Source organism: Notothenia rossii, assembly GCF_949606895.1.
Source record: "Notothenia rossii genome assembly, chromosome: 8".
In the NCBI taxonomy this organism is placed as follows: domain Eukaryota; kingdom Metazoa; phylum Chordata; class Actinopteri; order Perciformes; family Nototheniidae; genus Notothenia; species Notothenia rossii.
The window spans coordinates 59,031,982-59,059,900 of NC_136906.1; the positions used below are offsets into that span (position 1 = coordinate 59,031,982).

General features: G+C 41.0%; 1 protein-coding gene across 2 annotated transcripts in view; it reads right to left on the reverse strand.

The window, feature by feature from the left end:
- The window catches only part of nrxn3b (neurexin 3b), a 332,817-nt gene that overhangs the window by 51,807 nt on the left and 253,091 nt on the right, over window positions 1-27,919 (reverse strand). For both annotated transcript variants that reach the window (XM_079642411.1, XM_079642410.1), the window contains one exon: window positions 27,309-27,490. In XM_079642411.1, coding sequence (XP_079498537.1) covers window positions 27,309-27,490 — 182 coding nt within the window. The remainder of the gene's footprint in view (window positions 1-27,308; window positions 27,491-27,919) is intronic.

The following is a 27,919-nucleotide window of genomic DNA, read 5'->3' on the forward strand; positions in this document are numbered from 1 at the left end:
ATTTCTCTGAAAACTGTGAAATTCCATTAATCATTAATTGGCTCAAATGTTCATTCAGACATTCATAATCGGCTGCCGAGATGTTGTGAGAGGCGATGTGGGTGGGGTACAAGGCGAGGAGGCCTTGTGCCTCTGAAATATTGATCACACCTAAAAGAACCCAGAGGTCTAACACAGGCTATATTTCCCACCTGAGAGAGTCAACAACGGCTTCATCGAATGGACAGGAACAAAATGGCTTCCATCTCGCTTTACTTAGGGCTATTGAAGGTAATTGTTAGGGGTAATAGTGGCAAGTCCATTAGCCAGTTGGTTAATGTGCAGGAGTGCCAGCTAATGTTAGCCCAGACTGAAGAGGAAGAGTCATTGCATTTTTAATACAAACACAAGCAGCAGAAGTGTTGCCGGGGAAGGTAATGGCTTTGACTCCTGCGTTCGGGCTCAATGTCAAACTCTGAGCTCCGCTCTTTGATCCTCTGCCGCAGAATATGAATCGCGCAGGGTCAGCCTTATCAATTATTTACAACCGCTCTTTCTCTATTTCCTGTTTGTCCGCTCTTGTGGCTGTAACTTGCCCTGACACTAATGGCGGACGACTCGGTGAAAACATTTATCAATGCTACCGCAGAGGCCTCTCCAGCTCCATACTATCACTTTCAGGCTTTTGGAACTTCCAGTACTGACACTGCACTGATTCTTATCATCACTACTATACTTTACTGCATGTTTCTTGGCTGCATTGTCTCAGAAAGAGCAACTGTCCCTGAAATAACCTTTGCTTGCTGCATTCTGTACAGCCAATGAATCTGAAGCTAATTTCAAGAACTATAGAGCATTGCTACAACAAAATATGGTGTACTTCACCGTACCACAGCACAGTTTAAACTTTTAAAGACTAAAAGATCTGGAGCCAACTCACGTACTTTGGCATTTTGTTACTTCTCTGACATATTTATAGCATTTACTTGTCAATGCATTTTTTTAGCTAATTGTAATCAAAGTGATTTATTTCCCATTACCCTTTCCAGCATAGTCTCAAGAGAATAGCATTTCATTGTTGATTTAAAACATTAAAAAAAAGATATTTTCTGTATTAAAGAGCCCCTGTTATGCTTTTTAGGGTTTCCCTTTCCTGTAATGTATCATATAAGTCGTGCATGTAAATGGTCTGCAAAGGCTAAAATCCCAAAGTTACTTCCAGAGGGAGTTTCTCTCCCACCCCCTCCAAACAGTAGACTGTACAGTATATGGCCCAAAGACGCAATAATTCAACCAATAACAGTATCTATTTTGCACCTGTAACATTCCGTCCTTAAAAATGGTATTACTAGATGTTCAAAAAATCGTATTATAAACTGCTAAACACAAAAACGGTAAGCAACACAATTTCTAAAGCACAGATCCATTTAAATATCACACTCAATTTCTGTATATAGACAGAATACTACACAGCTGAAGTAATTATAATGCATACTGCGTAATTACAAGCTTGTTAAATCACAGAAGTGTGGTGAAACTTCAGCCATGGATTTTCATCTGCCTGACCTGCTGATACACAACTTCATTTGCACCTTTGAGCCAGCCAACGACAACATGTAATCAGACCTTATGCAAAGCCTCAGTCGCCCACACACTGAGAGCCATGATTGTATCAATACCGTACTAGGAGTGATGTTTTGCAACAGCTGTTAATAAGGTGTTGGGAATCTTTAGTTTGATTGCATTTACTCAGTGTGCATTCAGATGTGATTTAATTTACCTCTGCACCAGGGTCCATTAAAGAAAAAGCCGCTTTTGTGTGACCTCACACTGCACCGTGTTGGGCCACATGGTCCCTGTGCACCAAGGGTCTCATTTAGTGGAGAAAAAAAAGAACCAATGAATGGGATTTGTGCTAGATGGAATAATATGCTGTGAAAGTCCATTAGGGATAGGCTAATGAAATTGAAACAGCTTGGTGATCAAATTAGAATCTGTTCGGCAGATATTTAATTTAATGTGCTGCTGAATTTGAGCACTTTTCTTTTCGGTAGACCCAGTGCACAGTAAATCAAGCGGGGACACAATTCATCCCACGTTTTCTCTTTTCTCGAATGAATTACTTTCTAATGTCTGTATTTGCACAGAGCATTCACTGCTTACGTATAAATAAATGCAAAAGAGTGTACACATAGATCACAAAGTGACTTTATCATTGACCTTTTGGTGGGTTTTTCCATCGAGAATTCAGTCACAACGCCATGCTTCGCTGCAGCTGCTTGGTAAAGAGTCACGGGGTGAAATTATTTGAATAGACACACAAAACATTTCAGCTTGTTTGAAGAGCTGCCCTCTGTATTTTGCACGTTCTCCTTGCCATGCCTGGGCCAATATGCAAAGCAAACCCACACTGGGAGAAAAGGGGAAAGAGAGAAGGGATACCAAATTCAACAGTAGCAGATAGCTGCACATCATCGTCCCAATTAACAAAATGGATGGTAATTATTGGAGGGAGAGATGCTTATTCAAAATAGGAGGAGGGGGAGAAGAAGACTCTTTCTAATAAAACGGGTTGGACGAAGTTGCCCTCTTATCTTGTGTGTGTTAGCCATAAACACGCCCTTGGACTGCAGTTCATTGAGTGAGGAACACACAGACAGACAAAGAGACGGAGAAAGAGACAGAGGCTTCTCCTCCATCTGTTTATGTTCCCATAGTATTCTGGGCACGCACTCCAAGACGCAAACACACAGGCTGACAAATGTAAACACACACAATTGTGAATACACACACAGACGGTTGGCTTTTTTCAAAAATGTTGTCACAGCCCTTGTTTGTATAATGTCTGCACGCTGCATTAAAATTAGAAGTGGTAACACCCACATGCCCGAGAACAGGTGTTAAGATGCTAATGCTAATTTGGATTGCTAATGGCCGCCATCGACAGTGTTCTTATCATTTGACAACCCATGACAGGCTGGGAAGGTTAAAAGAGGGGAAGGGTAGGTTGTATCCCAATCACCGAAGATGACAAGGCAGGAAAAAAGGCTCCCTTTGCTTTTCACAGAGGGGGGGAAGTTAGGCCCCAATGGCGCCAAATCTAGTTGGATTGCCCAAAAACACGCTGGCAGCAGAAGGGGTGGGTGGTCTGTTGCTAAGGGTAACCTGCCTGGGATCAAGAGCCTACCCTCCACCTTGCCTGCTGAGGTTTCAGGGATGAAGGTAGAGGCAAAGGATTGAAATAAGAGAGATGAAAGGATGAAATTGGACGTGTAGCTCTGAGGTGAGGAGGAGTGAGAGGGGGCTGCAAAAAACGATTAACTGAGAATAGAGTGCATTAGGTACCTTGGTCCCGTGCACACTCCTTTTTTTCTTTCTACTTTCTTTCCATTTCTCTACTCGAGGAGATTCATTTTATTTTGATTTGAGATCCATTTACTTTCAAATCCACCCAGTCTCTCTGTGATGATGTAACATTGTAGGTCGCTGCCTCCCAATGAGCAGTGAAGTTGCCGATTGATGCTGTTTGAAATCGCACCATTTGAGGCGTAATTGCTTCAACGAGGAGAGATAATGATTTTGTAAGACGATAAAGTGAATCTCCAGTTCTTATAAACACTGTTATGATGGAGTTATATTGGGAAATTCTGGTGGTAATTTAATGGGAAATGTGTACGGAACACTCACTGTACCAGCCTTTTAAAACAAACTGATATTTCATCTTTCAACAGTAATGGAAAGGAACTAAGTACATTTCCTGTCTTAGGTATTGGTTTGTGGCTTTCATATTCATTTCCACTTTATGTTACTTTATACTTTCACTCCACCACATTTTAAATATTGTAACTAGATACTTTTCTTATTAAGATTTTAAATACATTGCCATATTATCGATTAAACTTCTAACCTTTTTGGTTTGCAGCCCTTGACGAGAGAACTGTATACTTGGCGCCCTAAGTAGTATGTTTCAGACGTCTCTTATTTATTAGGAGAGTTTCATTTAAACATCTGTTCCAGGGGGCAAAGAGGTGAAACTAGTATTTCACATCAAATATCCAATATTAAAGGATGAATACAAATGTGTTTTAGAGAGCTAGAGCTCCAAAGATTGATTGCTTAGTTGTCATCCATTACATTGATCACCAATTGTTTTGATAATTAATTAATTGGTTTGAGTACTTAAGAAAAAACTCTCAGATTTCAGCTTCTTAAATGTTTATTTTTTCCTAACTTTATTTATTCTTTTACCATCGCACATTTTATAGCCCGAACAACTAATCGATTGCCAATAAAATCAGAGACCACATTAAGCAAAACATATTTTCTTTTCCTTCCTGGGCAAAACTTATTTATTTTTAAAGAATTGGGCGGAAAGTGCCATTATTGAAGTTACATATGGGACTGAGCTTTACGGTGGCCCCTTCCTGCGCCATTAATCCGATAAAGATCCACCAGATTAACTTTGAGTGTGTTCCTCTAAGGCTACATTAAAGAACCCCTGGATTGAACTACTGTATAAAAAGTAGTTAACACTAGCTGTTATACATCCACATAAACATCTAATACAATATAAGTTAAATTGGACAATATTCTGCCGAACAGGACGGTTTCTTTTGATGTTTTCGATCTATTTTGTGTACAGAGGTGGGAAATAGTGGAGGACAAAGAATTTGTTACTGTACTTAAGTACATTTTTCTGGTATCAGTACTTTACTCCACTACTTATTTTTCTGACAACTTTTTACTTTGACTTCTTACATTTTTAACACAAATACCTCTATTTTCCTACTTCTTACATTTTCAAAACAGGTTATTTACTTTAGTTTTAATGTGTGTTTGGTTTTATTTTGTGGCGTATTGATTTTATTTTATTTTTCCGTGTATCCATCATTTCCTGGTCTTGAAAACATTGTCATGTTGCCGTTGTTCAGCATCGAAACATTCATTAGCTAACAATGCCATTTATTCTATTAATATAAAGTGAGGTCAGTTAATCTATCAAACAGTTGGTAGTTATGGATACTTTTTACTTAAGTACATTTCGATGCCCATACTTCTTTACTTACTTACTTACTTCTTAGAAGTTACAGTACACAAGTATCTGTACTTCTACTTGAGTAAAGGAAGTGTTTACTTTTGCCATCTCTGTTTGTGTATAATACTTTTCACTTGGACACCTAAAGTGAACTGTTACATAAGTAAAGGATCTGAACAATTCTTCCAGCCCCTTCTTCCAGTGACAAGCACAGGTCTGTTGCCTTGAGAGCTCTTACCGCGCGGTGACCTCGGGCAGATATAATGTAAAGTATGAATGAATACCTGAATGGGCATAATGTAGCAGCGACTCAGAGCTCTCCTGCGGCGATGCCTCAGAAGCCACACTGGGCAACATATGCCATCTCCGTGTGCATGACTGTCATGTCAGCTTGATACTGCTGGTCAACACTCCAAATCTCACTTTTGCATTTATTCATTTCCAATTCATGACCACATCCGGCACATTACAGCTGTGTTAAATCAACCAGAACGTGCTGAGCTCCCCGGAATGCATAAAAAGATGATCTGATGATTGATTAAAGACGTTTTTAAAGCTTTTGTTTGACCAATTATTTGGCTTTACCCTGCGTTATGGAGCGATATTGAAGTTATCAGCAGGGGATGGAGTATAGAGTATTGTATAAATGAGATAAGATGATTGTTTTTCAGTAAAAAGTTACATTTCGGTAAGGGTTACACCAGGGTTTTTACAGATAAGTCACGCTATCAGACCCCTCGCTGTTAGGAAGCACGGGGCGTCTCAGCAGCTGTCACTGCCGCTTAGAGTTTCTATCATGTGTGTTTTGAGTCTAGGTGATATATAAGGCACAGGGGGAAAGGAAATATGGCAAGAATGAACAAACAAAGTAAACTAAAGCGGCCGTGTTTAGGAACACAAATATGGAGGCAGAGGAAAGGGCGCACAGAAATGGAGACATGAATTGCCAGCGCCTAAAATGGCTGAATAAAACCGGAGGAAATCTAGGTCGGTGTGTCTCTCCCTCTTCAAGGAATACTAAGGGAAGTGCCCCATTTCCTGAATTCTTTGGACACTTTCAGGGCAAACTGTCATCAAACTGAATACCACACTTGTGGATATTTTGAAACCATTTGTGAAAAAACATTGTGTAGTATTATTCATGGACAACAACATAATAGCAAATCTTCTTACATCCTTCCTTGTCAATTATTCTGCATAATTATTTTTCTCTCGCAATTTTGTAAAAGGCATTATTTTTTCATTAAATTAATTGGCCCAAAAGTAATAATTTTTTTTTAAAGGCAATTTTCTTTTCCCATCATATGAAACTGCTAAAAAGATAAGTGCATATCAAAGGCTCTGCAGATAGCACTCATTGCCGCCCTCACATCAACATGGCTGACTGCAGAGTGGAGGCATGAAATCTAGGTGATTGGAATGCAAGGAGATGCCAATGTAATTCAGAGTAATGCCATTAATGTTAATTGCATGTTAGGCGGCGTGCATGCATTGCTGATATGCGCTGCTTGTTGTAAGCATGTCAGAGTGCGCGATCAAATAAGCTGATGCGTTTATCGTCATGCTTTTATCTAGCTTTATAATTCCACGGGTGGGAAGATTGTCATGGTTGCCGACAAAATGAATAGCGTGTGAAAAAACTTGAGTGATGAGGTGCCAATCCCCCCCAACAGTATAAAAGTGAAATATGGTCCGAGAAAGGTGCATTGGCATATATATCTTTATATTTTTTGTCTCTATACGGCGATAACGACGTGGAGGTTCACAGAGGGCAGCGGAATAGCGATCCGGAGAAAGTGACAAATATATTGTCTATCTAGCGAGACAGTGGGAGGTTGTTTTTAAATGTCAAAGCCACTCTCAAGGTCTATCCCGGGTCAGCGTGAGTCGCTGCTACTCAACAAGGAGACTCATTGCTGCGTCACACATACATAGACATACACACACCAGCCTGTCCTCCAACAAAAAACAACCATCTAGGCCGATTGTTCAGGCCCTTATTACGACCCAGAGACACGTTTTAAAGTGTATGTTGTTTCTTACACGACCACTAGAGGTGCTCCAGTGGTCGTGTAAGAAACAACACGCTCCCGGCCCGTTCATTGCAAACGCTCTGGAGGGACGTTTATTCACAAATGACCCTCTCTGTAAAATCCTAAATTGTGGAAGAGTTAAACCATTAAAATGATTTTTTATTCGATTTCTAGCGAGAAGTGTATATTGTACTCTTAGAATCCACGTCCAGTCGATGTGTAGGATCTATAGTTTGATAGATATTACGAAGATGATTTGAGGTCTCGTCAGGATAACGTGTATGCAGCTTCCATGTAAAGTTAGCGTGGGTGAAAACTGTTTTTCCGGTCTCGAAGTTTTCATAATAAAACCGGATACATTCCCCCAAATGATTACACAGTGATATCTGCATTACTCATCAGTTTACCCTTGTTAATTACACAATATTGATTGGTTTAAATTGTGTACAATGGTTTTAAGTTTTTAACCTTCGATTCAGAGAAACAAATAGTTTTTTCGGAATTTAGACACTACAGTTTCCGAAGACACTACACTACCCAGAATCCCCAGCTATCGTTTGGGAATACAACATCCGCCTTGCTTTATAAACCCCGTGATTAGTCATCAAGCCCTGTGATTGGATGTTGGAGTGGCAGTGCGACAAGGTTACGCTGAGCGTCAAACAGCACTATGAAATGGAATGGAACCACGGCAGACTTTCCAAAACTGGAATTGGACGGGTCCAGCCCCCGGGTCCAGCCCCCCCCAGAACTACACATGCTGGCTATTACATGTTCTATGGCACGTCTCTTTATAAGACGTTTTCGTATTTCCCAAAATTAGAAGTTGCCAGTATTAGACTGTGTATACCCTTGAGGTTTAGGGGATAGGAAACACAGTGGTGTTATCAAATTTAAAACATGTAATTAATAAATGGGTGAATTAATATATCCACATGACACCTAAGGTCAGAAGAGCTTTATTTAACAGCTGGTCTTATGTCTGTGACCCCGCCTGTTGTTCATTCATAAGCCTGAAACATGCACTTGTCAAGGTTCAGAAGCAAATGTTGCAAGTAGCCATCGATCATCTTAAGATAAGATAAGATATACTTTATTGATCCCAAATTGGGAAATGTTTTTGTTACAGCAGTATACTACTTTGTTCTACTCCACTACAATTCAGAGGTTAACCTGGTATCTTTACTCCACTACATTTATTTGAGTTACTTTGCAGATTCTGATTAATGATGTGAAATATAAACAACCCTTAAATCAGACTTTAGTTACACCTGAGTCAAATTCAGGGAAGGTGATTGTTAAGTACCAAAATAAACTATGCAATATATTGGACGTTAAGTACTTTGTCGAACTTAATATTTATCTGTGGATAACCCCAACGTTTTTTTCTTATTCAAAAGAAGACCTTAACTTAAAGTAATCTTTAATGTTTAAATAAAGCCTTATTAGTTTGTCTGTTTTGCACATCCGCCTTAATATCTTTGGACGTCCTGCACTAAACTGTTTTATTGTAGAGATCACTACAGTATCTTCTTGATATTTTCCATTTTGTATGTAGGCTACTCTTAATATTTAAATGTTTTCATCAAATAAAACGTATTCAACAACAACATTCAATAACGTGCTGTAACCACTAGGCGGTGCGGGTTAAAAAACCAGTGGTGTAGTTAATAAAACATAATAATATCAAACATAATATGACTATTAACTTTATTGTGAAATTAAAACAGAACGGTAAAGGTACAGTTTCAGTCTCTCGATTTGAAGCTTATGCATTGTACCATGAACCTGTATAATATTTTATTATGAAAACGTCGAGACCGGAAATACTGTTTTCAACCCGTAACTTTACATTGAGGCTGCCGCATATCTCAAATCATCTTCGTAATATCTATCAAACTATAGATCCTACATATCGACTGGACGTGGATTCTAAAAGTACAATATACACTTCTCGCTAGAAATCTAATCAAAAAGCGTTTTAATGGCCAAACTATCCTACAATTTAGGATTTTGCAGAGAGGGTTATTTGTGAATAAACGACCATCTGTAACGTTTGCATTCAACAGGAGCACTAGAGGGCGAAAACTTTCAAACGTAATTATAGGACGTATTAAGCGCTTGAACAAACGACATATTTGGTCGTAATAAGGGCCTGAACAATCGGCCTTTTTGGTTGTATGAGTTGGAGGACTTGTTGACACACACGCAAGCCTCAACATCTGCCACCTTGAATGCTCAGAAGCTTTTTAACAGCATCGACATATTAAAGGGTGTCTGAAAAACAGACGATTTTTGTAAGGGAAGGTCAACTCAAAAAGGGAAAAAGGCTATCCAGATCCGGAATAATTTTTGAACGCAATTTTCTTGAGGTCTTCCTTCAAGTGTGCCTTCACATATTTCCTTTTTTATAAAGACTAAGCTGAAGAATAAGAGACAAAGAGGAGTGAAAAACACATAACTGCAGAAGCTTTCAAAGGCAATTTCCCCTCGCTAATGTCGAGCGAGCAATCCCTACTCCGGAGGAATTAGGCGAGATAGAAAGGTTGTTCAGGCAGCGACTCTAGTGTGCATAGTTTCAACGAAAAAGCCAAAAAAACAAACCCGTGATGAATAGTTCAGATGGCCCCTCCTGTAAGACCTAAACAATCTTCAACAGAGTGAAAGGAGGCGAGATTGGGAAAAGGAGAATGAAAAACACCTCCTGCTGCTGCCTTCTCCATCTGTGTTCACCACAGTGGATCAAACATTATTCCAATAACTCTTTTTGCTTTTCACCCTTCAGCTCCCCTGTCACACTAACAAAACCGCCTCCATCTTCTTCTCTCACCAAAGCCGTATGGAAACTAGGTGCTGCACCTCATCCTCTGCCAGATGCTGCGGAGACTCGGGCACATCTTTTACCAAGTATAATGTATCATACCATGGATTTACTTAATCCTAATGTACCTAATTTATTTCCACTTCAGTTAGTTGTCTGTCATTTTGGGGGGAGTTTATCTGTCATGGAATGCGTCCTTACAATATTTAGCCACACTGCGCTAACTCTCTACCTCTATCTTTCTATGGGTTTCCTTTCTCTCTCCATATCTTCAGCACTTCCCATCAACATTCCCTTTCTAGCTGTCACTGTCTCTGTCCTCCGTCTCATTCTCCCTGCCCCTTAACGCCCGCTATTTGCCAGTCTTCGCTCCAATGAGCCAGGACTGTGAACAGGTTACAGTAGTCAAGGGAGGAGGGGGGGGGGGGGGTGCACCAGGGTCAGTCATGCGAGGTACAGGTGGGCCTCCTTGTCCGTTCGAAGACTGTTGACACACAGGTTATAGCATAAAAATGCACCATGTATCTCAATCTGGCCTTTTCTTCTGACAGCTAAGCTAGCGGAATAATGTCAGATGATGCTTCGTATAGTGTGGAGAATACACGGCCTGTCACTGTCAAAGAAAAAAACTATCACTTTCTCCTCAGTTGCTGGCATGACTTTGGTTTTTAGCTTACGGCTAATAGCACTCCTCTGCAACAGCTTTGCTAATAAATAGCCATTCACTACAGGCAGTGTCACAATAATTGTACAAAACCTCACAGTAACCGTACACTTACCAAAGAGTCTGTGGGCTCAAAGAAGCTCAAATAAACTAAAAACCAAAACAATGTTTAATCTCATCCGTGCCAGCTCTGCAGAAGAAATTTTTGCATAGTACATTTTATAATTAGAGTGTTATCCAACTTATGCCATCCCCAGAGTGGCAGTATTGGCACACGAGAGGAAAAGGGCCCTTAGCGGCTTTTCCGAGCAAAAGGCATACGTAATGAGTCATGAGGTCCCTCTTTGCTCCAAATGACAAGTACCGCTGTCCAGGCAGAAGACTGCTGAAAAACGGCCAACACATGCCCAGGTTAGGGCAATTCAACACTGCATACAAAGCTAGCTTTTTCTGTGCAATTACATCATGTCTATGACGTTGTTTATCAAAGAACACGCAGGTCTTATTAGAAAGAGAGTGAAGATATGATGTATTTCAAGTAAATCTGCATGGGGAAGGAAGTCTGTCTTGTCCATCTCTTCTTGGTCAGTCTGGCATGTTCCAGCAAGATGAGAATACATTAAAGATAATGTGGGAAGAATGAATTAACCAGCCTTCAAAACCAACTTAATCAAAGGGGTCTTGTGAATTTCACAGGCAGGAATGAAGGGCGGGTTCCGGCAGGTCAAAGAAGCGGTGCTTTCACCCATGTCCATTGTCTTAACATCTGTCACCTTTGTGCTGACTCATACTGTCATGGCTGTGGGCTTAGATCTTCCAGAGGGCAGGATGGAGGGGTGGTTATAAGGCAGGAACAATTTTACACACACAGCTCCAACTGACGACTTTACTTGATGAGCTTTGACCTCAATCTCACCCCTTATCTGCATATATAAGACAGACCATTTTGCAACCTCAAAGGGGTTCATATTGTTTGGTGATGTGCTCCAGCATGTTGGCCATTTAATATTGTAGTTGTGTTCAGTCAGATTAAGAAAGGAACAGTGGAAATGTACTGTTAATACTACCTGGTAAACGCCAATTAATACTGGACAACTCCAGTTCTAAATAAACTATTTATTGATTATATTCTGTATCAATAATCTAAATCTGCAAATCACCATAAGTTATTAAAGGGCCTACATATAGTGGAGCACAATGTCCAATAGTTCCATCGCATATTTATTGAATTTGAAGCTAGAAGGCAATTTAAAACTGCATATATAGCATGTTTTTGTACATTTTATATATTCATCTAATTCTAAGGACATTATAACGATGGAACTTTTGGAAGCTCCAGTGCAGAAACAGCAGACAACACAGAGGAACTCTCTGACCACACAGGATCACACACTGATTGAATATGAAAGTATCGGAGTAGATCTTTCCTTCGATTTTCCTTTGCTTGAACTCATGATCCTTAACCTCAAATTGGCCCTTTCCAAATGTCATGAGCTAGACAGAATAAACTTGACTCCAGGCATAACCGTCATGCCATCAGGAGAAAAAGGTCATAACCCCATAGGTGGACCCATGCAGGCTCCCAATCAGAGTGGATTCTATTGGAGGTTGTGGCCTCCACAGGAGCTAGGTCAGACCTGACAGGAAGTGTGCTGAGTATTTGTTTGGGCACAGAAGGAGAGCTTTACAGAACTGGAGCTCCCACTAAAAATAGAAAATGTGTTGTTTCGTTTCCACACTAGAGAGACAGAGGAAATGGCTGAGGGGCAACGAGAAGCAGAACAAAAGATGTTGAGATGGAAGACTTGGCTGTCACGTCCTTGGCCATCTGCCCCGCCCAGAACGTTTGAGGATCAATAAAACTCCAAGATATAACCTTCAGTGATTCACTGCTTATAATCATTCTATACATAAGAGCCATCTAGTAGGAGATAACTCCCATCCCCATAGTTTTCTGATGATCCCAACATCATAAAAAGTGATATAGTCTTCTTTGTCTCCTTGTCAATAGAGCTTTGTCATGGTGAGAGTCAATAAAGGGAGGATTAAATAAATACAAACTCGCACTCGGTAAAATGCACAGGTACTCACTTTCACATTTTCACTCCATCTGTGAAGGAGCTTTGCACTCAAATTTGATCCCCTCAGTTTTATCAGCAAGAGAGGGAGAGAGAAAAAACAAATTCTTGCCGTCTCTTAATCCTCCATGAATACATTTGCAGTGTGCGTACGTGCATACGTGTGTGTTGGGGAGTCAATCTGCCACGCCGTTATTAAAGGCGGAAGATTTTTTTTCGCCTTCTTTCTGCTAGATTTATTTTCTAATGTTGACGTTTATCACTTGAGCAGGCCCGCAATTCATCACCCCCCTCCCTCCCCTTCGTGTCGATAATCTGAAAAAAGGGAGTCAATTTGCTAAAAGGTGAATCTTTCTTTTATCTGGTTTAACTCCCCCCCTCGCATCTCTCTCACATTTCTGTCTTCCCTACTGACTCTTCATCCTACGGCGGCTCAGGTGAGAGAGGAGCACAGAGTGGCTGCAATAGGTAACACCAAGCCTTGCGGGAGGATTTAGGAGTGTCTCTGGAGCCAAGATGGCACCTAGCCTTGTGTGTGAGACACAACTCGATCGATTCCAAATCCCTCAGATCCTTCATTAGGTGCTCTTCACAAGCTGTCCCGCTCATCCCTCAAGCACTCATAGCATAGCATCTAGAGCTGGGAAATTATTTTTAAAAATGCTGCTGCTGCTGCTGACTGAAGTGAGGGGCTTTGATCTGACAGAGCATCTGTCGCCATCTAAGAAAATGCAGCTACTTAAAGACAGAGTTATGGTTTGTTGGGAACAGTGTTGGAAAGTACTGCCGCCCCACAAACTCAATGAACCGGATAGCTGCTGATAGAAATAGCCCAACATGTAATCCTCCCAATCAATAAACATATATATGCAAATAAATGCAGGATCTGTAGGCAAAGGGAAAATATATTTGTATTGGAAGCATTCTGGTTACCGTTTTTAGTCCGAGTAGTAATGACCAAATTAAATTAAATAACTTAATAAGCATTTTAGTGGTGCTATGACTCATAGACTTTGTACTCTTTCACAGAACCAGGAGTTCCCTGTGTCTCAAGTCTTTATGCTAAGCTAAGCTAACTGGCTAACAGGTAACTAAAAGGTGACCGACATGTCTTTTCACATGTTTTCATCAGGATATTCCCTTAAACCAGGGGTTTTCAAAGTGTAGGAAGGTGAGCCTCCCCTCAGAGAACATAAGAACAGCCGCGCCCCCCCTCCCAATTATTATTAGGGTATAATAAACGAGCGATAAACCTGCGAAACTCACTCAAAACAGGGAAAACGCCCGGCAAAAGCACAGAAAAGGTTCGGAATCATGATGGCAGATAGTCCGCGTGAACACTAGCCTCGCACATTATTGATATCGGTCTGATTATTATTATTATTCTGATTATTATTTTAGAATATTGTGCGCACCTTTGACCCCCGCAACATATGTGAATACTCACAAAATGTTGTACGCGCGTCAGAAGTTGTGAAAATTGCGACGTTTAATTGGTTCCGGAACTTTATGTCAAAAATTGCGTAGGCCACGCCCACTTCCGTTTTTAATGTAAACTCCTAAAACTTTAACTTTCACGTAAACGAACGAAAAGCGCTACGTATATCTAGGGAGTGGAGACAAACCAAAAAGCCTCTTGGAGGGGTATAAAATAACGTCCAGCAAGTCGACCATTTTGAATTCGTCGGGTTCGACATGGGCGACAAAACGATATCACAGAACTTTTTTTCTCCTTATTACACTCAACCCTACTTTAGTGGGAACAATGAGTCTGCATATTTGATGCAATGTAGACAGGAATAAACGCAGATCATTCTCTGACTGCAGCCTTGACAGATACTTACTTTTGATCTAAGTAAGTATTATTAAAATTAAAATAAAGGGCAGAGTCGGCCGTCAGCGAACCGAGCTGGCCGTCAACGGCCCGCTGACGACCGGCCGTTCCGTGATTCTCCAGAACACACAGATGGCCAGTCCGCCCCTGCCAGGATGGGTCCATGAAAATCCTAGCTTCAAATAATCGTGGTCATACTTCCTCCGTTTTCTGCCAGACGCTGTCTCCTCTCTCACTTTAGGTAAGTTCACTAAAAATCGATTCATGTTGCCGCTTGCATAAAGTTAGCTGAAGTTAACTAGCTAAATTTCACTGTTTCTCGTTATTTTTTTCTCACGCTGCGCCTCCCCTGAAGCTCTCTGGTGCCCCCCCGGGAAGGCGCGCCTCACACTTTGAAAACCGCTGCCTTAAACTATACTGTAATTCATTTGTAAGCATCTGAAACAACAGCTGCCATGGTCTTTCTACAGTGTGTTCCCCTAGAATAGATTACTTCCATACCCCAATATCCCAAATACTATCCTATAATGCAATTTTTCCAAACTATTTTAGTTAGAATAGATGAATTGCTTCTCTATATTAGCTTTCCAGTAATTCAGGAGTATCACAATCTAGCTAGCTAACCCCCTGGTAAACTTGCATCTAGAATAAGTAGATCAGTATCAGATATCCATAAAATGGGTTATTTGCTGATACTACATGTCTAGAGTACAGACGCTGCGCCAGTTGTGTGTTGTAGCTTTGAAAGTAACAGTAATTTAGGCCTAATTAATTATTTCTGCTGTTGAGTAGTTAGTCATTATAGTCAAAATCTAATATGGGATAATAAATGTTTTAATTTATTACATTTTTCCCATTTGCCTAGCACTGATTAGGACTACTGTCCTCAGTGTCTGATGACAATACAATGTACGGTGACAGTCCCAAATTTAAAAATGGCTGCCACTAAAACGGCCACATTTTGTCCGAGTATAACCTTGGCCTCCATCAGAAGCTTTTATATAAAAAGTTTTTTCGCACTGCAGCTGAAAATCAAACCGACTGACCGATCTGCGCCCAATCCAGCAGTTAGTATGAAAACAATAGTGCTGAGGCAGTGTAGCAGAGAGGGAGATAAGAAGGAGTGAGAGATAAGCAGGGGGGGAAGCTGGTAGCTGGAGAATTGGGAGGGGGAGTGGCATCAGAGTGAAACAGAAAGGCAACACATAATTTTGAATTCACAGCCAATGTACTGAGACCTATCTGAGCCAAGTTTGTCTCTGATCCTGCTCTGAATTCTAAAATATCCACATCTCCCTTTCTCCCCCTCAACTCTTTTCCTCCCACCTCTTCCAATTCTTGTTCCCCCCCACCTTCTTTTCAATTCCGCGTCTTGTATTTGTTTTACTTTTGGATGTACACGCTGCTCCAGTGTCTGTGTCTTTCATCTCCCCCTTTTGTCTCTTTATCACTGTTAGAATGGGATTCATGTCCTACCATGAAGCTGTGAAAACACCAGCATCCCCCAGGGGGGGGGGGCTTTCAGAGAGCAAAGTAGAGAGGCAGGCGCACTGTTTGTTGTACCTCATTGAATTTTTCATCTTAATCCATGAAATATACATTGCCGAGGCTGGGGCTAAGGCCAAGGACCACATGGGTACACTGCAATAATGTCGCTGTGTTTGTCCTACTCGAGCCGTTATTACTTCCTGTTGCTCTGTCGAAATGTGTGTGTGTCAGAGGGTCTGCTGAATAAAATGCATCCCCCCGCCCCTCCCCCAAAGTGTATTTTGTTGACAGGGATGACTGACATGCGGACATCCCTGAAGAGCCCTGGTATCAGGTTTGTAGTGTCAGTGTCAGTGGGCCGGGGTGTGAGCATTTGTTGAAGGAGCCTGTGGAAGTGTGTGTGTGTTTTATATGTGTGTTCACACATGTTATATGGCCACACTGGAGAGAGAAAAAATTGAGTGTGGGCGGGTGTGTACAACAATGGAGGGAAAACTAAAGAGCGTGAGCGCTTGCGGTACATATGTTCCTGTGTATCCATGCAAACGCTAATTGAGACAATACAAGACACAAAGAGAATTTCCGTGTAATGTGCATTTAAGTGTGTCAGCGGATATTTTTCTGTGTTTTCAGCTAAGGCGTAGGTGCTTGTCGAAGTTGTTAATTATTAATCATCACAGGCAGAAAACTCTGAACCTCCCTTCTGATTATTCTGTGTTACCTCACGAACATCCGTGACAATACTTTTAACAAAGTAACATGCTTATTATTACCTGCCACCAGAGGTAGGACCAAGTCATTGTTTTGCAAGTCCGAGTCAAGTCTCAAGTCTTTGCGCTCAAGTCCGAGTCAAGTCTCAAGTCTTTGTGCTCAAGTCAAGTCCAAGTCCTAAACTTTCACAAAACGAGTCATAAACAAGTAATTATGTGCTTTTCACCAAATGTAATGACATCGATCAACAGAATAATACGTAATAATCCAATTGCTCTTTATTAGTCACATTAATAATTTAATAATCAATTTTCTCTCTGCTGGTAAAGTAACGTGTTTTTTTCTAATTTAAGAGGGATCAGTAAGGTAAGGCTACCGTGACGGTTTGATTCAGAAGGAGATTAATGTATAAGATCCCTGATGTTGAGGTAACCAGAATGTTTATTTCCACTGTGTACAACATGTTATAAGGGACCCACAATCTATCTTTATGCAAGGGATAATGTGCAGCGAGGCAGTCTCTATGGGGAAAAGAACACCTGAATCTAGATCCCTCTGCAGTTGGTACTTTTAGTATATTTTGATGCTAATACTTTTGTACTTTTACTTGTAACATTTTGAATGCAGGACTTTTTATTAGCCGCGTTCACACCGGAGCACTTTTCCCACTTTAGTTCCAATATAGTTCCGAAATGTCGCGTTCACACCAAAAAGAGCCGGAACAAAAATTAGTTAATGAGAACCTTTTTACCCCCTTTTCCGTCCCTGCTAGAGAGGGACTCTCATGCGGCTCTCTTGTGAGAAAAGAGCTATATTTCTGATTGGCTGGGCGGATTGCAAACCACGCCCCGTAAAACTCAAAAAAAGTGTTGTGAAGCCACCATTTTATTAGCATTTTTAGCATTAGCATTAGCCCAGCGCAGAAACGCAGAGAGACTAACTTATGGCAACACAAAATAAAACATGGGAGCGGTGGAGATGAGGAGGTGTCGGCGTTCTGGCGATTTACTCGGAAGGCTTCAGTAGAAGCTGCTGGGAGTGCCAGCAGCTTCTACTGAAGCCAGTCCCCAACAACCGGGGACTTCCGGCCGGGGATTTTGGGCGGCAGTATACGCCGTGAAGTTGTTTGCGGCCTGCCAGTAAACCCAAAGCAGAAGATGAAGAAGTGACGTCAGCGGCTTCATTTGCCTAATCCACCCCCAGGGATTTATTCCGGCGTGAACGCGATCTGTACTTAGTTCATGAGAACTAAAGAGTTCTGATGAACTAAGTTCTCATGAACCTTTTTGGGAAGAGTACTGCGGTGTGAATGCGCCTATTTTAACCGAGTATTACACTCTGGTACTTTTACTCAAACTAAACTTCTCCCACCTCTGACAATAAATCCTGAGTGCCAAAAAAAAAACCTGATCTGAAGGTTATTTTCATTTTACAAATCCTGCACTCAGCTTTGCTTTCTCCAATATCATTGAAATGCAGCCAAATGCTGCTTATTTTTTCGGTTTTCTCTAATTTCTTGAGTTTGTCCGACGCGCTTGCATTTAAATCCGGCTCCCGTCGCTCTGTGCAGCTGGCCTGTACCACTACACCTGCTGTGCCCCCCACCCTTCTTTCACATAATGGTATGATCCTAGTGTGTCCTCGCATATGATTGGCCGCATGGTGGCCCAGCTAAATAAAGACTGCCTGCAAGGATTCTCAGCAAGAGTAGAAGCGGCTGGAGATTCTGCTCTCCCCAACGGGAGTCTGCTCTTCTAGCGGCATCTCGCGATCGGCGTGTTGGAGACCCCTGAATTAAATTATCAAGTCACCTCAAGTCAGAAGGCTCAAGTCCAAGTCAAGTCCCAAGTCATTGGTGTTCAAGTCCAAGTCGAGTCGCAAGTGTTTTGTGATTTTGTCAAGTCGAGTCTCAAGTCATCAAATTGATGACTCGAGTCTGACTCGAGTCCAAGTCATGTGACTCGAGTCCACACCTCTGCCTGTCACGTTCATTACTGTGGGGGAAACTTCTGAAGCAATTGGAGACAGGACTCAGAGAGAGACGAGGAGAGGTGGAGCTTTGATGGCAAACACTGACGGTTTATTTGGAGCTTCGGCCGGAGAATTCACACAACATGTCACGGGCCACGAGTTGACCACACGGTTGAGATGCCACAATCAATTCTGAAGAACCCTCCTATAGCTTGAGGTTTTCACTAGTTCAGAGTGTAATAATCAGCATTCTTCAATAGATAGACTAAACAGCTGAGGACACTGAATCACAGTTGTTGTCGCTTATGGCTCGGGGTCATCTACACCCCGAGAAGGATGTGTTCCAGGTGTCCCACAACAATAGCTATCTCTGACAGAGAGTTGCCCAGTCATAAACTGGCAACATCAACAATATGCTAGGGCAGCCCCTCCTTATGGGAGGTAACGGCTGCTCAAGGTCAGCTGCGTCAGAGGGCGAAGGAGGACATGCAGGGCGAATTATTCCCCAACAATTACCCTAGGCTACAAAGTGTGATGTCACTTGTTTTGTGAGAACAGAGATTTGACTAATAATATGCATTATGCATTTCACACAAGTTTAAAATACAACCAGGCAAATCAGACAACTGCCCTAGGCCTCAAACTCCATGAGACCATTCAAGCCCCCGGTTCAGTGCATGTCCATTTGTTGTAGTTATTAAATACTTGCCAATTTGTTGAGGATGCTGCATCATTTGATCCGTGGCCATAACTTTTTGAAGGGCACTGTGTCAGAATCTTCCTAAAATACTTTTGCTATTATTATCGTTTGTTCTGTGTTGACACAGGTGCACGCTCCTTGAAAACATAGGGATATTGAAATTATCTTACTAACTGACACACAACATAATTGGGGCTAGGTAGCCATATCCGATTATAGTAGATGGGATGGACCTATCAGATAGGCCTGATTGGTATCACTGCCAATAATAACACTATTAAGCACATTGGTGTATTGGTCAGATGTGTTTATAACCAGTTCAATTAATTTTAGCTTACAAAAATATGGTTCCATTGAATTTTATTCTTATTCACGCTCAATCCCCGCTGTAGCGTCCCCCTTTGATTCCGACCTCAGGACCATTACCCGTGTCATCCCTTCTGTCTCCCCCTTTCAAATCTGGCTCTATAATTAAGGCACTGGTGGCCAAAAAAATATTCTTTAAAAAAAGACACCTTAGCGTGTCTTAGTGTGAGAGGACAGGTGTTACTAATAAAATTAACGATGGCTCTCTGTAAGTGTCACAGTAAGCCATGACAGTGTGACAGTGAGCCAGCATGCAGAATACTACGACCCTTAAAATGTGGCACACATTTAATTTAGCTTTGTTAATTCTTATTATATGCACCTCTGCTATTCCTACCGAGACATGACATGACAAAAAAAACAGTCTTGTGTAATCGTGAGTGGGCTACAGATTTAAATTGGATTGCTACTGGGTATTGAAACCTAGAGTTAAGGTAATTGAATATTTATTGTGATAGTAAAACACGAGTACTGTTTGGTTTGGAGAATGTACATAATATACTCTGCTGCAGTGGTGGAATTAGATTTTGATTTAAGTAAAAATAAAAATAAATAAATTGTCCAAACACTTAATGACAAGTAAAATACTGCAGTGAGAATGGTACTAAAGTACAATTATTTAAGATACTATGAGAATAGAGCGGAAATCTTAATATTTGAAATGCTGGTAAATAGCAAATTGGCTGTCAGTTAATGTTCCGTCAACGCACTCATTGTTTTAAGTGTATTTTATGTTTATGTGTTGCCGCATAAAACATCCTAATTTAAACGTTTTTAATAGGGTCTGTGTGTAAAAAACAGAATGAACTGAAGCTGTAAAATAAATGTAGTAAAGTAAAAATCTAATAATAATGGGATATCAAAACAGCAAACCCCTCACAGATTAATCCGGCAATGACTACGCAAATATTTGACTTACACTGATTACAAGATCATTTAGTTACCTGCGCATCAGAGGCTATGTTTTTTTTTTGGCTGTAGGATTACAGGAAACCGCAGTTTAGATTTTCACAAAACTTGGTTGAAGGGTACAACATGGTCCAAAGAAAAATCCATTACATTTGTATTATAGTCCCAAATTTACAACGACCTTACGATTAGCAGAAAAACCAAATAAAGAAATAGGTTTGCATTCATTTGTACAGAATTTTATAAAAAAAACAGCTTAGCCAATTCTGTCTGGTCCTTCAAATCTAATTGTTCTGATTCTTGAACCACTTTCACAACGTTAAAATCCCATAATATAAACACTATGTTATGTTTCACAGCTTTCATATAAGTGTCTTACTGTAGCATGTAAAGGTTAACCCCCCCCCCCACACACACACACATTGACTCACCATCTGGCTGCTAGTATGCCGGTTAAGCTCAGCTAGCTGTGGAAAGTCATTATGTCAACTGAGTCACCTCCAGAAAAGGTTATATAATCTGGTATTATATACTGACCTCATAAGAAGAAACCTGAGCCGCTGTCAATCATACTGTTGGCATGATAATTACAAAGTAGCTATTAGTTTGAATTACCGCCATATAGTGGAATAATAAAGCCTGTTTTATTACCTGGAAGATTGGAATAATAAAGCCGTAGGGATGAAAATGACTGTGCCGTTTGGCTTCAGAGAAATTCTTATTTATCCACAAAGTCACAATAATGCTGACTGCGTGTACTGCATGCAACTAGTTGTGAATTCAGCTGCGAGGTGTATTTTATCCCAGCCCTTTATTTCCGTGGGGGGAATCAGAGTCGGGAGGTAAGGAAATACAAACTCAAATAAGAAGCTGTAATGTTATCAGAGGCCATGAGCCATAACCGCGATAATATCTATCTTTCCCTGCCGAGGTAGCGTAACTCGATAGAGGCAATACATTGTCGGCCATATACGCGCTGATGCACACAGGTACACATCAAACACCTTATATTAAGTCTGTCAGAGGGAGAGGGAGAAGGGAGGGAGGGAGGAAGGGAGGGAGATGTAGAAACAAGACAATGTTCGACATAAACACATTCAGACAGAGAAGAAGCTGATGGATGGATGGGACCAGACAGGATTGAGTGAAGAACTAGATGAATTATGCATCGCCATTAATACATTCAAATATACATGCTTTAGATTGTGTATGCATGTAACGTATGTAGAAGTGATGGAAAAAAATAGATAGTCTGTGCAATGCAGCTAGAACCATCCAGATTCATCTCATCTTGTGTCTGAGTGTCTGCACTCGGCTTTTCAATTATCCAGGAGCCGCACCTTTTTTTTCTTCTCCCTGCCGGTGAATTAGCATGAGGGGGAAACTCAAGTGGGTAATGGAATTCCGTGTGCCATCGCTCCATTACAAAATAAGAGCCTGATTGGTTGTCAATCCGATCTCCAGGGGATGGAGACGGAAGTGTGGATACGTGTGTTAGCAGGAGAGGGTATCTGGAGCACCCTTTGGGGGAAGTTTTATGAAGACTATTATCACCAAGAAAAGGGATTTTATTTGGATCTTAAACACAACTATAACATTTTGACTGCTGATGGGATTTTCAGAGGGAAATTTAAAGCGCTTTAACACCTTTCAAAGTGAACTTCATTTGAATAATCTCTGTTCAACTTGAAATGCTCAAAGCAACCGAGTAATAAACAAGACACTACAATGAGGAAAAGGGTAGAGTTCAAACAAAAGCAGCTCTGTTTCGAAGAGCTTAAATGTCATGTTATTCATTAACTAGCAAGCCGCGTTTTCATTAGAATGACTTTCAGTGCTGGAATAAGTACGATTTTATACTTGAGAGAAGTAGCTAAAATATTCTGTTAATAGTAAAAATCCAATTTCCAGCTTCCTTAACACAAATAACAATGACTGTTACATTTGAAGGGCACATGGCAGTCAGTACTATACTACTAATCGGTAGTTAAAGTATCTACAGTATAATGGAATATACGTAGGGGTATAAATTAGCAGAAAATGGTAAGTAAGTACCTCAAATGTATTCCTAAATAAAGTACTTTGAAGCTGTACTTTCAGCTCTGCCTCACTTGCAACTTGTCACCTACAACGTCTTTCAGAGGAGTGAGTTTGTCTGGGGTCACTGCAAACGTTACCACTCTACTGAAGTGTTCAAACAATGTCAGACAGAGAAGATAGGGTCTTTCTGGAGGCGGAGGCCCCTAGTGTTGTTTCATGTAATCAAACATAGACCGGGACTTTGGATTTTCCAACACACTGGTGGATAAAATGGATGATACGCAAGTCACAAGGTTGTGTCTTTAAAGAAATTGCAGGCTTCTGATCTGTTTCTCCTGAAAACACTGTCAGTCATGACAAATCAACCTTAAAGAGAACATATTATGCTCCTTTTCTGGTCCATATTGTTATTGTCTGCCTCTACTGGGACATGTTTACATATACTTTAATGTAAAAGTGCTTTCGTTTTCAACTGTTTCTCATAGGAGGGCTAGCTGGCCAACTGTGTTGTGATTGGTCATCTGCTTAGAGATGTCCCAACCCTTAGCCTATCACGTACCAGTGTTGGAGTGCTAGCCAATAGAAGTAGAGTATAACATACTGATGTCAAACCCCAACATTCCTAAAAGAGCCTCTTTGATAAAATTCACTATCGTTAGTGTCTTAAAAAAAGAAAAGAAAAGTTTTTCATGATGCTGTCGAGATGAGATTCTTAAGGATTTCTCTCTGTGTGTAATTGTGTGTTTGTGTGTGTCTTGGGTAATCTTCACCTGCAGTCATCTGCAGTCCCTAGTGAGAGAGTCTGTGAATCACCACCGGCACATCTAGCTCACGGCTTAAGAGTCTTTCTGTCATGGATTTAAGCTCTCTCACACACACACACACACACACACACACACACACACACACACACACACACACACACACACACACACACACACACACACACACACACACACACACACACACACACACACACACACACACACACACACACACACACACACACACACACACACACACACACACACACACACACACACACACACACACACACACACACACACACACACACACACACACACACACACACACACACACACACACACACACACTAATCACTGTTCTATTGCAACAACCCCTTTTAATTTATCTTCAAGTCACCTGTGATACAAACATCTTTGATATTCGTTCTCCACGCAGCTTTAGGTTGTTATTTTAGCATTACATTCAGATTTTCTTTCACTATATGCAACATGAAACACAAGCAATGTCCCCGTCCTTTCTTTGTACGCTCCGCATTAAAACTGAGGAGAAACGCAATGAGCTCCGAGATAAAATAGCATCGAAATGTCGCGCTCACCTCCGCAAATTACCCCAAATTACCCCTCGGATTTCTAACCAAGCACGCAGTTGTTCTTTTGCAGTTAAAATGTAAACACTACAATCAGCATTTTAATTCATGATTGCCAAACAAGCCGTGAGCTAATCACGGGGAGGAGGGAAAGAAGATAATGAAGAAAGCAACACAAAAAAATAGAGGCTGAATAAGAAGGGAGGCAGTGATTAGGTCTTGCCTCTTAATGTGTTGCTTCGTGTTTAAGAAAATGCTTTCTACGGTCTTTTTTTATCTGTCAGAATACACTCTAAGCATGAGATACTTAAGACTAAGTCAAGGTCACTGAAAGACATTCATAATCTCCCTTTGAAATGTTATAAAAAAGGCCAGAATGCAACTTATAAATTAGTATAAAGCTTCCTTTGTGTTGTCTCTAAGAGGCCATTTACTCAACTATCAAAATGCTATAGTTTTGCTATATCTAGACTTTAATGTGGCAATGTTCAAGAAGTAACCTAATAATTACAAAGGCTAAGGTAATGGCCCTGAGCCTGATGAGACCTTTGGGTAGACATATATCCAGAATGGACAGGCGTAACGCTTTTAACCTTTTCTCCCAGATTCATTACGAAACGAGAAACCCTGACAGCGAAGACCTGACGCCTGTCGTTAGGAGTTATTATCTGATGACATTTCAGCGACGCCTGGGACATCTGCTCATTTTATAACACTCTAGAAAGTTGTACACACTACAAAGTTGTTTTATCTGAGAATACAATACTGTGTTAAACTTCCAAGAGATTCAATATACCCACGTCCACGGAACTGGAGAGCCGTATTCTCACACGTGGAAAATGATAATAAAAAACATTGGAAGTTAGGTCAAGCAGTGGTTCATTTTCCTTGAGATGTAACCAAATCCAAAAGTCTCACGGCTAAATGTTCACTCAAGGTCTAATACATATTTACTGTTCACCTGTGGCAATTTTCTTCATTTGGTTCCAGTTTGATAGTGGGGTAATTGTGGGAAAAATGGAGCCTCAGAGTTTCCTGATTTTTGCCAACTATTCTACAGTTTAAGGGTACAATAACTGTTAATAATAAATGAAAGTCACTTTGTTTGTACACCCTTGGCTCCCAATAAATCATTTGAAATATTAGCAGTGCTTTGTTAACCAAAGAAAACCCCCACTGTGTTCAGAACATGCTGTTACTCTGAATGAATTGGCAAAAACTCCAGTTGCTTTTTTCTAATAATAATTTCCTTAACGCCATGAGACCGGAGGAATGAAGACATTCCTACGACTTGCAGCCAAATTATAAAATATACCCTGCTTGGCTAGCTGTGCCGGGATATCTTAAAAAAAGCTTGAATTAAAAATACCTTTTCCTTCCTTTAGGAGTTCCTGCAATTACTCACTCGGTCTGAGACGCAGAGGGGCGTTTCCCACATTGCTACATCTTCATCATTTTCTATCCAACACCCTCTATCACCTATGCACACACACACACTTTATCTCTCTATAGTGTAAAGGCAGCTCCAAACTGCTTGTTGTTGGCCCTCATCTTTGCAGAGCAGATGGCTGCTTTCTGCACCACATGGCCAGCACTCAGGAGATGAGGGGAGCTCTTTAACAAGAAAAGTACTTTCAATCTGCTTTAGCAACTGTAGCTCCTCCTCATCATCACATCTTTTTTTTCGCATGGCGTCAGCAGCAACTCTTATCCCACCCCCCCATACTACCCCCAGCCACTGCTGCCTCTTCATCCCCCCCAACGGCACTGATTTGCCCGCTCTGCATTCATCTAGCTACTGTTGATGATTATTTAAATACTTACTGCTTATGTAAACAAGTCAAACACAAGGTCGCCGAGTGAGATTATTAAGATGCTGCACGGACTGGCCAAGAATTCCAACTCGAAGTCCCCCCCCCCAGTTTTCTATCATGTTTCTCCAACATGTGGGAACACGCTGCATATGTATGGAGAGCCGCATTCATTATTCATGCTGGGAGTCAGTTCGAATGTGGTGAAGAAGAAGGGTTTTTTTTCTAGGAGAGGATGGTGAGCAGAGGCTTATAGCAGGGGGAGTAAGTTATCACATTTTTTTTCTTTTCTATTATGGATCTGCACCGTTTGTATAATTCAGTTTGAGTATTATGGGCTGAGTCCGGCCAGAATACTGCAATACATAAACCTTTAGGAATGATTGAATGCTGGAAAGTGTGAGTGCTTCTGGATCATTCATTGTAATTTACAGGAGATAAAATGCATATAAAACTGTTGATAATTAGTTTGAGTCACATGTTGCCTGAATCTAATTTAATAAATCACCTAAGTAGAGTGATACTGTATGTTGGTAAGAGATCCAGAGATTGGTCCAACTTTTTTTCGGGGAAATGTGCAAACACTTTGAAAAACAAATGGCTGAAACTAGGGCTGAACGATTAATCGATTTTAAATCGAAATCTGAAATGATGCGATTATCAAATCGCAAAGCCTGCGATTTTTTTTAACATTTTTTTTTTTCTTGTGTGTCAGTCATCCACACCAATCAGAAGTGCTGTGCTCCACATGTAGCAGCAATTGTTAACAAATCAGAAGTGGCCCATGATAGAAGGTGATAGACAGATTGATCCAATCACCCGCCAAGTATTTTTGAAAGTGCCTGCCCTTTCCAAATGGCTTCCAATGGAGCTTTCCTAGATGGTTTGGTGAATCAAACCGTCTGAGTCAGGTTAGTAATGCTCCATCACATGTTGTAAATCTATTACAGGGTGAATCAACGGAAGCTTTCACTCGTAGCTCGGGCTGCAGGGGTGCTAGAGACGGGAGCATGTTGATGCGACCTTCCTAGCCAGAGATATGGCCGCATTTTACAATAAGTGTCCGTTGGGTCGCTTAAAAACAATATCGCAAATCAAATCGCAATCGCAATATTTGTCAGAAAAATCGCAATTTCATTTTTTCCCAAAATCGTGCAGCCCTAGCTGAAATGTAAGCTCCTATATACATTTGTCCGGTTTTCTATATGGCCGGAATTTGGAAATATTAACAGTCAAAGGTCTTTTGTAAACCCTGCCATAAACCGTCAATTGGTATATGGAGAACACTCCCTGTGGAAGGCTCAACTAGTTGAGCTTCACATGACAATCTAGAGGAATTTATTAAAATATGGCAACTAGTTTAGTTCAGAGTAGTCCCTTCTGTAATATGGAATCTACAATAGCGATCCCTAGTCATTTGAAAGTATTTGTGTCGGTACGGTAGTTGTGACTGTGCTCGAAGTATGTGTAAATGTTTCCAGAAACTGAAACATAATAAAAAAAGATGTACTTACGATGTGGAGCATGATGTAGTCACCCAGACGTGGGGCGCTGTCGATGCGGACGAGGATTCCGTCTTTGATGGTCGTGCTGAAGCCCACCGCCAGTCGGTCCGTCCGCGTGCTTGGCCTCTCATTGTTGGGCCACGTGTATGTGATCAGACCCCCTCCTTTACCGAAGATATAGGTGGTGCCAGCTGTATAACACAAGAAGAAAAAAAGGTCAGGAATTTAATTTATTCTAGGGCAAAGAGATACAGATACCAGGCTAAAATCCAATACAGGGAAGTACACACGGTCTGTAAAAAGCAACAAGGGAGCAGAGTGTTGTCGCCTACAAGGCACTTGTCTGACAAAATAGATCCAAACCTCCAATAAATCAGCTGTAATTCCTTTACAGCTAGTTTGCCACTGCTCCAATGCAATTGTGTCCAGTTTTATTTTAGTTTTCTAATGGTATTCAGGCACCACCACCTTTTGGGTAGAAGTCAGCAGTTCCCCTGGCGCCATCTATGACCTATCCAGCTCTTAAATATAGCCCCTTCCCAGGGAATAACAGCCAGTATGGCCAGAATTGGATAAGTCTCCCAATCCTCATGTATTATATATGAGACATGCAACCAAAG